Source organism: Protobothrops mucrosquamatus, unplaced genomic scaffold (genome assembly GCF_001527695.2).
Source record: "Protobothrops mucrosquamatus isolate PMUCROS unplaced genomic scaffold, P.Mucros_1.0 scaffold1087, whole genome shotgun sequence".
Taxonomy (NCBI): Eukaryota; Metazoa; Chordata; class Lepidosauria; order Squamata; family Viperidae; genus Protobothrops; species Protobothrops mucrosquamatus.
Window position 1 is genome coordinate 510,218 of NW_015387313.1, and position 15,285 is coordinate 525,502.

Below are 15,285 nucleotides of genomic sequence, written 5' to 3' on the forward strand. Positions count from 1 at the left end.
AATATGGGAGCGACGAGTCCCTCCCAATACCGCCCGCGCGGCCGCATTTTGAACTAGCTGGAGCCTCCGGGTGCTCCTCAAGGGAAGCCCCATGTAGAGAGCTCTCCCCATGTAGAGTTCCATTAAGGAATGTGACTGCCAAAAGAATAATGGAGAAACTGGTCAAAATCTTCAGTAGAGTAGACATACCGAATGAGATTCTTATGGATCAAGGAACCAAGTTTCAGTCAGCATGGCAGAAATATCTATACGCAGATCTAGGAATAAAGGGGTGGATGGTCTTATGGAAAGGATGAATCATCTGAATTAGTCACTTCCTTCCTGCTTTTTTCTTCCTCAGAGATGGTGAAATGTTTGCCCGGTGCCAATCCAGTTCCCAAGGCTCAACTGCTCTGTAGCAAATCAGGAGGAATTGAGAACTGTTTCTTATTCTGTCCATCCAACACCCTTTTCGTTCCAGGTTGGTATCTAAAAGTATTTTTCCCCTGGTCCATAAAATAAGTTACACAGAGATGTCTGCAAGGTATATTGAAAAAGGTCAAGATGGTGTCACAACGATGCAACTGAAGCTCCACTCATTTTTACGGGCAACATACACACCACCTGTATTCTTAACTTTTGAGCACAGAGAGGCATTAAAAGTGAGTTAAAATACATCTCAGTTAGTACTGTTCAAACAAATAGTTTGTAAACACAACTGGGGACAGGACAAATGGGAAGAATATTCAGTAAAGCTTTTTTAAAAGCTATTACTAATAATTAGGTCATTGTGCAAAAAAAAGTTGAGCATTGAGGTTGCCCTTTGAGGCTTTTCACTGACCATTCGATCACGGTCCCTGTCAAATAGCCTTACTGGGTTGAATTAGACCGGGACCTTTGGGCCATTTAAAAGCATATCCTTACCTCCAAACTTTGGGTAGCAAATATTCCAACTTTTTCAAACGAGACTTTTCTCCTCTCTGACTGACCTATTCAGGCAGTGAGGGACAATTCTTTGTATCTCCCCAAACTTCTCTGGTTTGCATTGTCATGTGGCAGTAGCTGATTAACCATGTGAACAATGAACTTATTTTTCCCTGTTCTGGAAATCATAGTAAAATCATCCCACCCAGCACCAGTAACAACCTATTCTAGGGCTCTGTTTGAATGCACTTGTGTCAAGCACTTGCCTCATCCCAGCCTTAGCCCAATCCTGGGGTTGAAGTTTCTTCACTGTCTGATGAATATTTGGTGGGAGGGGAAGGGAATAAAATCCCCACCTTTAATTTGCTTTATAGCCTGTGAAGAAGAACAGCACCATTGGCAGGGAGTGTGTGTGTGTTTGTGTGTATGTGTGTGTGTGTGTACAGCAAATGTTTGTGCTGCCCCAGAACCTGTAGAAAGAATCCTTATGCAACTATTGATCTAAGTTTTTCTCTGGCTTCATCCTATCCCAAAGCTGGCAGCTATCTAGGGAAAAGTTATTTACAGATATAAATAACTCCGGTCTTTGTGATTATCTTGATCAACTAAACATGTGACAAAACTGATTAGGTACATCTGGATGTCAAACCAGCTTTGTACCTAACTACTTTAATTAACATGAATACATATCAACAATATTTCTATAGATCAGCGGAAGGAAAGGATGATACTGAGATACATATTTCTCTTTTCATTTTGTTCAGATTCAGAAAATAGTTATTCAGTAAGCTGTGGAGTGCCAGTACAACAGGGCAAGACACAACAAAAACGCAACAGTACACTACCAGGTTGTATGGGTAAGAACACTGTTTGAAATTTGTTGACATAATTAGTATAACATCTTGCATGTTAATAATCTTGGTGAGCGACCCTATTATATCTTTTGGGTATACAATATGAGTTTAAAAGGAAGCTTCTATAAGGAAATACAAAATAATACACCTGTGCAGTACTTCAAACCTGAAAAGGAAGAGAAATACTATAGAGAATGGGTGTCAAATTCGTTGTGTCACAGGACGTGTCACGATGTATTGCAATTTTTTTTGCATTTCTAAAGCTGGGGTGGGCATGGCTCCATATGATGCAACCAGCCTGCAGGCTGGCAGTTTGATACCCCTGCTCTAGAGTGCAAGGGCTGGTCCTTGTATGAACTCCTTACAGCAGCTGCACCTTTTCCCAAGATGATGTGACTGCCTACAGTGACATTCTAGAAAAAAAAATGTGGGTTGCCCCCAAGTGCATCCCAGCATGTGCTCTACCCAGAAAGCACTTGGGTGCTTCCTCAACAATTTCATCATCTTGTGCCTGGTCAAACTGTGGGATTTGCAAACTTCCAGAATTCCTGTTACCAATCCATCATAGTTTTTGTTTCATTAACCTGGCTCAGTAAAAAAAAACAGTAATATGAAAGGTGTGATGTTTGGTTATTTCATCAAATTGTATGCTACTCACAAGGCCAGCATTAAAAACAGTGATATGAAATTATTGTTTAACCTTTCTCTTATTTATTCAAAAAAATCTCTCCAGGGCTGTCTTTTACTTTCTTAAAAACATAGCATAGATTATCATTTCTTTTCTTTCTCTAGACATCTTAATGCCACCCATCAAACAGAAGGCTCGTTTTAAAATTAAAGATGCCAAGTGTCATTTAAGGCCTCGCAACAAAGAGAAGATTAAAGAGGCTGGAAAGCAGCAAGTTCTTCTAGGTACAAGAGACTAAGGGCTTCTTCTTAATCATTCAGGAAAAAAAAAACCCAAGTGAAACACTACATTTTTTTCTCGGTTCTGTTTAAATTAACTTTTTGGGTTTTGGTTAATTCTGTTTTACAAGTTGTGGGAACTGCCCTAATGGTTTTCTTTTTATTGCAATGCTAGTGGTACAGTAACAGGAATAAACTACAGGTAGTCCTCAACTTACAACCATTTGTTTAGTGACCATTCCAACTTACAACAGCACTGAACAAAGTGACTTATGAGTGGTCCTCACACCTATGACCCGTGTAGCATCCCCACAATCACGTCATCAGAATTCAGGCACTTGAAAATCAGTATATTTAGAATGGTTGCAGTATCCCAGGGTCATTTGATTGCCCAATTTTATGACCTTTTTTGCCATGGTTATTAAGCGAACCACTGCAGTTAAGTAAATTACACAGTTTTTAAGCGAATCTGGCTTTCCCCCATTGACTATGCTTGTCAGAAGCCATCCTTCTCTCCACCTTGCTTAACAGCAAAAAGTCTGGTCCCAGTTGTAGATGTAAGTCAAGGACTATCTGTACATAATCCAAAGGGCCCAGTTAAGCAACTGAGATTAATCCTAAAAAGGCCTGTGTTTCAATTCTGAAGGGGAAAACAGCTCACAATCTGCAAAAGAAGAAGAGAGATGAAATTGAGGCAGTGGGAAGTGAATGAAGGAGAAGCAAATTAAGCACTAAGTGGATTGTTCATATATCAGATTCCTAAAAAGGAGAAGCTATACTAGAAAAAAAAATGGAGGGCTATAATTTTGAAAAGCACTTTTTTTCCCGGTGTTAAATAAATGGGTAGCTCAGTCTAATTAAACCGTGGTTTAACTTCTCTTGATATGACTAAAGGAATCATTAAGGATATTGTAGTATAAAATCTGCTGTCTGCAGTATCTTGTAACTGGAAACTTGCTTATTTCTGATTGTCACTCTCTGCGTTCATTATCAATTGCTGGGGCAGGGATGGGAGGGAGGCAGGAAGAGAGATGGGCAGGTGGCTATCATGGACTTCACAGATGTAGGTAGTCTTTGACTTACATCCATAATTGAGCCCAAAATTTATTTGCTAAGCGAGCAATTTGTTAAGTGATTTTGCTCTACTTTAGGACCAGTTGTTAAGTTAGTAACATGGTTGTTAAGTGAATCTGGCTTCCCCATTGAGTTTACTTGTCAGAAGGTCACAAAATGTGATCACATGACCCCGGGACACTGCAACCATCATAAATTGTAAATCACATGACCATGGGGCTGGTACAACAGTCACAAGTGTGAAAAACGGTCATAAGTCACTTTTTTCAGTGCCATTGTAACTTCGAATGGTCACTAAATGAGCTGTTGTAAGTTGAGGACTGAGAAGGGGTGAGGGGTTTGAGCCCCTGTCTTATGTTGCTAGATTACAACTAGGTTGGTTAGGATTGTACTTCAGCAACATTTGGATAGCCACAGAGTTTGGAATCTGAATAAACAAGTTTTCACCCATCCACGGATCCCTGTTCTGCTACATGTTGGTATCTGCTGCCCCTTCAGGATGGTCATCATTTGGAGAAATCCTTTGCAAGGACTAGAACATTCTTTTGACTCTACTTGTCGTCATAGATTTACAACCTAGCTCTCTTTTTTTAAAGCCAAGACATGAGCATAACTAGATATTTTATTTTAATAATAAAAGCAGTGGTATGGTTTTCTTAAGGGTATTGATAAATTTCAATAATTGGCTTTGGAGGGTTCCTCTAACCCTGATTCATAAAATATTAATACTGTATGAAAATAAATTTAATATACCAACCATACTAAAGCTAATGCAGCTGATACCACTGAAATAGTGCTACTATATGGCTTAACTTTTTCCCATGTTGTTTCTTGTTGTGCAAAGGAGGTCAGTTCCCCTGTGCAGACAATTGCCACATAACTTTTGTAAACCTAAAATGTGATTCCTCTAAGAAAAAACGCCGTGGGCGAAAATCTCCATCAAAAGAAGTATCCCATATCACGGCTGAGTTTGAAATGGAGATGAAGTCTGAAGAAGTCTCAGGTTAGTGAAATGTTTTATGTTATTTCTTTGAGCCAGTATTGATGATTCAAACTAATGCCACCTTCATGCATTTATAAAGACTTATTTCTGTTGCAGTGCGCAGTCCAAAAATTCTTTGGCATCCATATCATTAGATATTGATTAATCAGCATAATATATTTATTAATATGAGAGGTACACATACAACAATGATAATGAATATTCCACAAATGTATAGCTCCTTCCCCAGAAGTTCTTATAATGAGCTTCTTTTATAGTAATTCTTATCATCCACCAAATGTAACTTTTCTGAATTCTCACTATTCATTTTTTGGTGGGAAAATCAAAACTACACTGTGAGGTCAAGGTTAAACTTGACTCGTATTCCTGGAAGTTGCTGCTATTGGGAATCTGTCTGTAGAAATTATTAGCTGTCTCAGTTTTGATAATACTGGACTGTATTATACATGTGTATATGTATGTATTTGTGTGTGTGTACTGCCTAAAAGAATTGTGTCTAAAAATAACGGATAAGTCATAAGATTCTTCAGTGTATATCAAATAGCCCCAAAGAAAAATAAAAGCAGACATTTGCCAAAGCCTAAATTTTATAAGATTGTGATTTTATACAGAAGCAAGAGGTTGAAGTTAAAGAATTGAGTGCTGAACAAGAACAAAGGCAGCCAGGTTGCAGGATGGGCATCTATTGGAACCAAAATACAGGTCTAGAAACAGCATGTGAGAGTTGAATCTACTGAATTCCTAAAGAGATTTCTGAAGATTGTATAATTTCAGTTTTCTTCATGTTAATACATAAGTGAATCACAAGCAAAGTTTCTAAGGCTATGGAATTTCAACATACTGATTCAGATATAATAGGTGTAGCAGGCAACATTGACTAAGACATAATCCTTATTAATTGAGATAGATTAATTCAATCATTGATATGAATGCCTTCGCTTTCTTGGAGGTGTCAGTGACTTCAGAAATATATTTTACTCCAGGCACATTAGAGGACCCAGCGAGGTTGTGAGGCGACGGTGAAAACTGTGTTCTAATTCAGCTCTAAATTGTTTCTAATATTTCTGTGTCTCCCTCTTAAGACACTTGCAATATTGACTGTTTGAGGAAAAGGATGGAACAGAAACTACAAATAGCTATCAAAACCTTGAGAAAATCTATTAACAAGCAGCAATTTTACATTCAGTTTTCTGGGACAGAGTATGAAGTAGCTCAGAAGGCAGCGAAAATTGTCAGCGAAGGACATTCCTGCAGTACTGGGCAAGTGCAGCAAGATGGCAAATGTGGTAAGATTTGAATAAAATGCTTCACCTCACATGCCCAGAAAAAATGTTTCCTTAAGAGAGGATTTTTCCAGATGTTTCTATTGCAGTTCTGATTAATATGTTTTCTAAATTGAACAAACTAGATATTTGATATTTGACTGTATTGTCTACAACAGTGGTGGCGAACCTATGGCACGCATGCCAGAGGCGGCACTCAGAGCCCTCTCTGTGGGCACGTGTGCCATTGCCCCACCAGAGTTCGCCAGAGTAGCAAGCACGTAACATTTGGAAGCGACAGGGCAGGAAGTGAGCGAGCAAGCGGTGTTGGCCCCCAGGGATGCCCCGGAGATGGTGAGGGACTGGCTCCCGCCACCCTGGCCCCGGCCATGCTCGCCCAGTCTGCCGTGACCACTGTAGCCACGCCCACCCAGTGGGACACGTCCCCACGCCACCCCTGAGGGCACCACAATGCTAACGCAGCCCTGGCACGTTGTGATAAATAAGTGGGTTTTGGGTTGCAGTTTGGGCACTCGGTCTCTAAAAGGTTCTACAATATGTATACATTTCAGAGGTTGTTTTATTATAGATGTAAATGTGTTTTACTATGAGCAACGATGCTACGTGGCGATTTAAGATGTTACTCAGAGATTGCAAGGTCTTATCTACTGTAAAGCTGAACAAGGATGTGATCAGTTTAAAGGGATAATTATCAATGATTGATATTACTAGGAAGACACTGTGAAAATAAAAAGTAACAAACATAATGTTGATTTTTATTTTTCCAGTTACCTGCAGCGTTGGCACCTATTATAGTGGAGAACATAATCAATGCATTCCTTGCACACCAGGAACATATCAAGACACAGAAGGTCAACTATCCTGTGAACCTTGTCCAGGAAATGATGGGCAAGGCATTGCAGGTGCACGAAGTGTGTTAGAATGTGGAGGCAAGTAGCATTTCGTTTCACAAATTTCATTCAGAAACTGGAGTGAAAAGTTAATTAAAAATAGGAAAAAGGAGAAATCTGGTGTTGGGACCTAAGCCAGTGGTTCTCAACCTTTTTAATGCCGCGACCCCCAACCGGTCGTAAGTCGAGGACTAAACCGGTCGTAAGTCAAGGACTAAACTGGTCATAAGTCGAGGACTAAACCGGTCGTAAGTCAAGGACTACCCAACCGGTCGTAAGTCGAGGACTTTCCCTGCCCGGGAGCACCACGCATGCGTGGTTCCGCCCCCTGCACCGGCTGAGGCGTAGCTGGCAAGCGGCAGAGATGGAGCAGGCCGACCACCAGCTGGCCCAGCTCAAGGGAGGTAAGGCACCCACCGGAAAAGGGGGAAAAATGGCGGACAGCCTTGCTTGGCGACCCCCGTGAAATGGTCGATCGACCCCAAATGGGGTCGCGACCCATAGGTTGAGAACCGCTGACCTAAGCCATAAACCATTGTGTTGTATTGACTTGTCTGTGGTGCCTGCTAAATTGTTTTCTGGGGTACGCTTAGATCCGGCATAATCAATTCATGTGAAGCACCAATCAGGTTATTCTGAATGTGTGTGCCCTAGAATATATCTGATATTTTATACGGTAGTCCTCAACCATCTGAAGTTGTAACAGATTTCATAGCTACTTATGACCCATCCTCAAAGTTACGACTGCTGTGTGCATGCACTCCACGTCATGAGATCACATTGCGGGAGCTTGGTAACTGGTAACATGTGGTAATGTTGTAACTTGGTAACATTTACAACCAGTTGTAGTGTCCCACAGTCACATGATTGCAACTTTTTAGCAGAAAAGGGCAAAAAAACAACAACAACCATAGGAATCCCAAAGAGCAAATGCCACAGGCACTGAAATAAGTGGTAAGCTATATTTATGTGTAAACCATAGATTTATTCCATTTTTAGGGCAGTGTTCTCCTGGGCAGTTTTCTTTTGATGGTTTTAAACCTTGCAGACTGTGTCCCCTTGGCACTTATCAGTCTGAACCAGGAAGGACCCTCTGTTTCCCCTGTGGTGGAGGACTGGGGACAAAATATGAGGGCGCAGTTTCATTTCAAGACTGTGAAACTAAAGGTAGGTTTATGTTCTATCCTTCCATATTATTAGGGCAGCTCAAAATAAAATATTAGGATACCATAAAATGATGGGTTGATTATGTTTCATCTTTTTCAACTCGTAGCAACCATACAAATAGATCTTCTCTATGATGCTGTATCCCTAACCTATTCTTCCAAATCTCACCACTGAGGAGTCCATCCCCCTTGCTATTGGTCATCCTCCTCCTTCTCTTTCCATCCATCATCAGAGATTTTTCCATAGAACTTGGGTTTTTACATAATGCATCCAAAGTATGATAATTTAAGGCTGGTCATTTGTGCCGTCAGTGAGGATTTGGGGTTGATTTGTAAAAGGTAGCAAATGCATCTTGGATAACACTTTTTGCATAGTGCCAGCCTGATGTGTTTCATTTTTTTTTCTCTGTTCCTTTTATCTTGCATATATTATGAAACAACCGGCCTCTCTTCTAAACAGTTCATTGTTCTCCTGGCCATTACTACAACTCTACAACCCACAGATGTATCAGATGTCCTGTAGGAACCTACCAACCTGAATTTGGCCAGAATTATTGCATCACTTGCCCTGGAAATACAAGCACAGATTTTGATGGTTCCACTAATGTTACACATTGCAAAAGTAAGTTTTCCCTATGATCGGCTATACTTCCAATATTGCCTTGAATGCCCTGTGAGCAGGTTACTAAATTAGTTAATCTTAAATCTACTGCCAGTCATAGCTCATCTGTAAGTTACATGGCTACTATATAAATTAAGCTAATTCAGAGCAAGGGTTCACTGCACGCATTGTCTTACTAACTCAGTGTAGATTTTAATTTTCTTCTCAAAATAGGAAGCTTTTTTCAGAAAGAGGAAACATTCACACTCAACTTGTCAAATTTGGGTTTGGCTTAGCCAAAGTTGGCTTGAAACTCAACATTAAGAAAACCAAAATCATGGCATCCGGCCCTCTCAATTCCTGGCAAATAGATGGGGAAGAAATGGAGGTAGTGACAGATTTTATTTTCCTTGGCTCCCAAGATCACCATAGATGGGGACTGCAGTCAAGAAATTAAAAGACGCTTGCTCCTGGGGAGGAAAGCTATGGCAAATCTAGACAGCATACTAAAAAGCAGAGACATCACCCTGCCAACAAAAGTGCGTATAGTCAAGGCCATGGTTTTCCCAGTTGCAATGTATGGCTGTGAAAGTTGGACCATAAGAAAGACTGAGCAACAAAGAATGGAGGCCTTTGAACTAGGGTGCTGGAGAAGACTCCTGCGAGTCCCCTGGGCTGCAAGGCGATCAAACCGGTCAGTCCTAGAGGAGATCAACCCTGACTGCTCTTTAGAAGGCCAGACCCTGAAGTTGAAACTCAAATACTTTGGCCACCTAATGAGAAGGAAGGACTCACTGGAGAAGGGCCTAATGCTGGGAAAGATTGAGGGCAATAGAAGAAGGGGACGACAGAGAATGGGGTGGCTGGATGGAGTCACTGAAGCAGTAGGCGTGAACTTAAATGGACTCCAGAAGACGGTAGAGGACAGGAAGACCTGGAGGAACGTTGTCCATGGGGTCACGATGGGTCGGACACGACTTCACAGTTAACAACAACAATAGCCAAAAAATAAGAAATATCTAACCTTTCAGAAGGCAACATCTGGATCCCATTTGAACTGATGAAAGAGTTTTTACCATTTGACTCTTGTCTTTACATACAAGAAGAGATTAGAGCTGTGCTGCAGTTCATATTTGGAAGCAAAAATGTGCTTTGGAGAGCATAAATATAGCCCTTGACCATCATTCTTAGAAGCATCCGTGTCTTCCTAGGAACTTAAGGAGTTGCAAAGAGGGACATTTCCACTCCCACCCATTTCAAAGCACAGCCAAAGACAGATAGTCATAAATGTGTATCAAGGCTTAAGGAACATAGCACAATCAGATTTATAGTTAGATCAAGACCCCAAAGGAAAATCATCCAAAATAATATTCAGGAAGTAATTTTTAATATGCAAAATGATTTACTGTTGCAGAGCTTCTTAAAACAAGACCAATGAGTAGATGAAGAGAAGCCCTATTGTAAAAAACAGAAAAGTAAAACATGAGTAGGTCAGCTCAGTCTGAGTCCATCCCTTTCTCTCTTTCTGTAGATCAACAGTGTGGTGGAGAACTTGGGGACTATACAGGATACATTGAATCCCCCAACTATCCAGGAGATTACCCAGCCAATGTTGAATGCACTTGGAATATAAGCCCACCCCCAAAGAGACGGATCCTGATTGTAGTCCCAGAGATCTTTCTCCCAATTGAAGATGAGTGTGGTGATGTTTTAGTAATGAGGAAAAGTGGTAAGCTTTGTCCCTAGTAAAGCCAGAAAACCATTTCAGAAGACTGTCATTGAATAATTTATCTGACTCAGAAGTGATGTTTATTTATGTGAAACTTCATAGTGTTGACTTAGCTCTTATCATTTTAGAAACTCTATCTGCAGGGGGAACTGACCCTAAATTCAATATTTGGCGAAGATTTTGTCACATTTTCTATGTAACACTTTTAATAGTGTCTAAATGGCTGGTGATGGATAAGGACCATGTTTTCTGCAGAATTGCACTCTGTATATAATCATTTCTGGATCTTTTTTTGTTTTCTACTGCCCAATTTATTTCTACCTCCAAACAACATTAAATGAAATTATTTAATATTACCCAGAGCATAGACTAGTAGTGTAATCCAAACAAGAGTTTACAAATGATTCCTGAACTTCTGCCAATGAAAGTTAGTTTAATTAGATCAGCTGCGAGATAGTGGGATATAGTTTGAATAATGGTCTTCTCAGTGATAGAATACAAGCTTTACATAAGGAAGGTTCAGTGTTCAGTCCCCAGAAAAACATGGCCTCAGGATAGTTAGGAAAAACTTCTCTCTGAAAGACTACATAGAAAGGTAGATCTTGCTAATCTTAGACTAGAGCAGGGGTCTTCAAACTTGGCCCTTTCATGACTTGTGGACTTCAACTCCCAGAATTCCTCAGCCAGGCACATGTGGGAGTTGAAGAATTCCTCAGCCAGGAATTCTGGGAGTTGAAGTCCACAAGTCATAAAAGAGCCAAGTTTGAAGACCCCCAGACTAGAGAGAATGCTAAATGTAGCACTTCACATATCTTGAAAATTAAATTTTATTTTTAAAAAATCTGTATGTTATTTTTTTTTTATTTTTAAGCTTCACCTACATCAATTACTACCTATGAAACCTGCCAAACCTATGAGAGACCCATAGCATTCACCTCCCGGTCACGGAAGTTGTGGATTCAGTTCAAATCAAATGAAGGCAACAGTGACAAAGGATTTCAAGTCCCCTATGTAACATACGATGGTAATATTTATGCCAGTATTGTTCTAATATATAGTAGGTGAAAATACCCCCAAATAAATTATGTTAATAGAGAAAGAGGGATATAAAATTTCCTGGTCTCTCCTTTTCCTTCAGTATTTTTAGAATCAGTAATGGTAATGATTTTCCATACAGGAATATATAATTACTATGTATAAATTATTTTACTTAAATACCCAGAAAGTACTCAGAAAGTATTTTCTTTAATAGCTAAAAGCATATTTGGGTCCCTTGCTTTTTTATTGCTTTACTGATGAAGGACAATCACACATTTTTACAAATCATTTGTTGTATGAAATATTTAACCATGCTTAAAACTCCAAAAAGACCTATCATATTTCTACTTAGAAAGGAGATGCCTTTGTACTAACTCATGTTTTTGAATTAAATACAGTCATATTTATTCATTCTATGCCACTGAGAAGAAATATACAATTTTCCTTTCCTCTTCAACATGCTCCAAAGTCGAAAGGTTTTTGGAATTCTCTCTTCATTTTTGCCTTCTCACAACACAGCATCAGCAGAATTTGGTTAAGCGAACTATTAATTTTATATCAATTTGCAATTAACATTTGAAGCTGATTTGCAAATCCCAATTGATGACAATCTCAGCTGGGTTAAACTTCAATAAATAAAGCACTAGCTATTATTAACAACAAATGGAAAAAGATTTTTTTTTTGTCAAACAGGTTTAATCTATAAACTTGATTTTGTACAGGATCTGTGTACAGTGTCTGGCTTTCTATAGTCTATCCATCCTCCATCCCTCCATCCACCATTCCCTGTCATCTTTACATTCTCACGGAAAAAAACATAATAATATAAAGAGAAAATATGCTATAATTCCTTTTGAGCATCCGTTATACAATTGGTCCAGTGTTTTTCATGGTCTGAAATAAGAGCAGAGATATCTATATCTGCCCTTTTGGGGTGGTGGTGATGGGGGGATTGTTGTTTTTTGTTTGTTTGTTTGTTTGTTTTTGTGAGTAATGAAGGAAATTTACCTCAAGCTGGTCAAAACCTGTGTAAAACTACCAGTCAGCATTCATAGAATCAGGGTACTTTAGGCTCTGGTCTAGAAACCAGGAGACCGTAAACTCTAGGCCTCCCTTAGGCAACAAACCTAGCTGGGATAAAAAAATGGGATAAAAATCTAAAAATAATTCAGAGAAAGAGAGAGCTCTACACCTCTGTAGACACTCTTTGTAGGGTTCTAAAAAACTCTAGTCTTTGTTTTTCCCTAAAGATGGTCAAAGAGAAGATTCTAGAAGATAGATGTATAGGACATCAAGGACCCTTCAACAGGATTTTCCTGACGTGGAACTACAGTTCCATCATCATCATCATCATCATCATCATCATCATCATCATCATCATCATCATCATATAGTAATAGTAATAGTAATAGTAATAATAATAATAAAGTTGGAAGGGACCTTGGAGGTCATCTAGTCCAACCCCCTGCTCAGGCAGGAAACCATATACCATTTCGGACAAATGGCTATCCAGTTTCTTCTTAAAAACTTCCAGTGTTGGAGCATTCACCGCTTCTGGAGGCAGGTTGTTCCACTGGTTAATTGTTCTAACTGTCAGGAAGTTTCTCCTTAGTTCTAGATTGCTTCTCTCCTTGATGAGTTTCCATCCGTTGCTTCTCGTCCTGCCTTCAGGCGCTTTGGAGAATAGCTTGACTCCCTCTTCTTTGTGGCAGCCCCTGAGATATTGGAACACTGCTATCATAGTGAGAGGGAGATAGACGGCATATAAATTTAATAAATAAAATAGATTTAAATAAAAAAAATAAACAAAGAGCCCATGTTCAAATTCAAGATCACTTCAGAATGTGTGGTTAATCTGCCTGGGCATTGTTGTCAGGAAAAAAAAAATCATTGACTCAGTCCTTTTGCCATTCATTTTTCAGAGGACTATCAGCAGTTAATAGAAGACATCGTTCGTGATGGACGTTTATATGCTTCAGAAAACCACCAAGAAATTTTAAAAGTAAGCTTTCCATATTTAGTCTTTCCTAGTGGCTTCTATTTAAGATGTTGCGGAGTGCTTCTTAAAATTGGGAGACTGAAAACCGGAACTCCAGTCTAAGGGGAAGGAGTTTGCAAGACCGCCTCCTACCAAATATCTCCCTTCGACCAGTCCGCTCCCACAGAGAGGGCCTCCTTAGGGTACCGTCGGCCAGCCAATGCCGGCTGGCGACCCCCAGGGGGAGAGCCTTCTCTGTGGCAGCTCCTGCCCTCTGGAATGATATACGTTCAACTGCGGACCTGCGCCTTTTTCGCTGAGCCCTGAAAACTCATCTGTTCCATGCGGCCGGCCTGGCGTAGTTTTGATTGGGTTTTGTTAGGGGTTTTATATTTTAGAGCAGGCTTTTATGTAATATTTACTGTGATTTTTATTATTGCCTGTTCACCGCCCTGAGTCCCGTAAGGGAGATAGGGCGGTATATAAATTTAAATAATAATAATAATAATAATCTTACCTAGTGAGGGAAGCAGGATAGGATGGCCAAATGGGAGGGCAGGAGAGCCATTGCAAAATTATGTGCTTTTGCTTCTTCTCTCTCCCACAGGACAAGAAATTGATTAAAGCCCTTTTTGATGTATTGGCACATCCTCAAAACTATTTCAAGTACACAGCACAAGAATCAAAGGAGATGTTTCCAAGATCATTTATAAAGCTATTGCGATCAAAAGTTTCCAGATTTCTACGACCATACAAGTAGCTTCTAGTGTTTTTCAGGGGGGTTTGTTTTTGTTTTTGGTTCTTTTGCATTCCTGTCAAATATTATATTGGGTTTGACTGTAGAAACATTTTTGCTGGTTTTAAGATTTCTTGCCCATCTTTATCTTAAATTGTATATTGAAGAATAACTATAATGTTTTATAATCTCCAATATTTGATGGGATATTTTTTTTTCACTTCAAAGAAAAGTAACTTGGAATTCCAGAGTACATCCAATTGATGATCCATATTTTGGCTACTCAACTTTATTTTCAGTTTATCATAGAGAAGCATTTGTTTTAGAAAAGGAACCTTGTTTATCTTCCACATAAAGAAGACACCTGTTCATCTTGTTGAAGAAACTACCTGCAAAGAAGAATTATTGATAGAAAAAGTATGTAGTATAAATAATACTTGGATTTTGAATTGCACTTGAACTTTATATGTGAAATTTGGAGAAGGGGAATCTAAACTTCATTGTTTCCTATTGGTGGTTTTACGGAGACTTTTTTTTATAAACCAAAAAGAAGGTGAGGATAAAAATAGTTGTCTTAATTTTTGTTTAATCCTACAATCCATAGATTTCTTGTCCCTGGTGTAAAAAATTTAAAACTGTTCTGAAAATGGAATGCAATGATGGAATTAGACACAGAATTGGTTTCTCTGCTAAATTTTATACCAAGAAGGAAGAGTCTTAAGGGGGGAACTAGTAGCTAGTTTTCTTGCTCTTGATGGAATATCTAAATATGTACAAAATCTAACAGACAACAGAAATATCATTCATATAATGTGTCTCACAGGAATAAACCACAGCTCAGATCCTGTTGATGCTTGGTACTAGGTGTGATGAAGTGGGGACAGAGATTCATGTGCAGTGCGTTTTTATCATCGTCCACATTCTGGGCTATCTGTTGGCTTCTAAGGACCAATCAATCTCTCTCTCTCTCACTCACCCACTCACCTCATCTAAAGCTTGAGAGACTGGCTGCAAAATACTAGATTTTTTAGACCTTGGGAAAGATAAATTATTTTGTCCTTTCATGTGTGCATTCATTGTGCATTCATTGGTTGATGGTAATAATCCTTGCTCAATTTGATCTG

The 15,285-nt window shown here is 39.4% G+C and overlaps 1 protein-coding gene across 1 annotated transcript in view; it reads left to right on the forward strand.

Annotated features, from left to right (window-relative positions):
- SCUBE1 (signal peptide, CUB domain and EGF like domain containing 1) overlaps window positions 1–14,185 on the forward strand; it is a 238,713-nt gene extending 224,528 nt beyond the window's left edge. The window contains exons 12-23 of the mRNA XM_015820201.1: window positions 341–460; window positions 1,668–1,760; window positions 2,550–2,669; window positions 4,585–4,740; window positions 5,823–6,026; window positions 6,791–6,952; window positions 7,913–8,080; window positions 8,540–8,701; window positions 10,212–10,409; window positions 11,281–11,433; window positions 13,370–13,449; window positions 14,033–14,185. Coding sequence (XP_015675687.1) covers window positions 341–460; window positions 1,668–1,760; window positions 2,550–2,669; window positions 4,585–4,740; window positions 5,823–6,026; window positions 6,791–6,952; window positions 7,913–8,080; window positions 8,540–8,701; window positions 10,212–10,409; window positions 11,281–11,433; window positions 13,370–13,449; window positions 14,033–14,185 — 1,769 coding nt within the window. The remainder of the gene's footprint in view (window positions 1–340; window positions 461–1,667; window positions 1,761–2,549; window positions 2,670–4,584; window positions 4,741–5,822; window positions 6,027–6,790; window positions 6,953–7,912; window positions 8,081–8,539; window positions 8,702–10,211; window positions 10,410–11,280; window positions 11,434–13,369; window positions 13,450–14,032) is intronic.
- The last annotated feature ends 1,100 nt before the right edge of the window (window positions 14,186–15,285 follow it).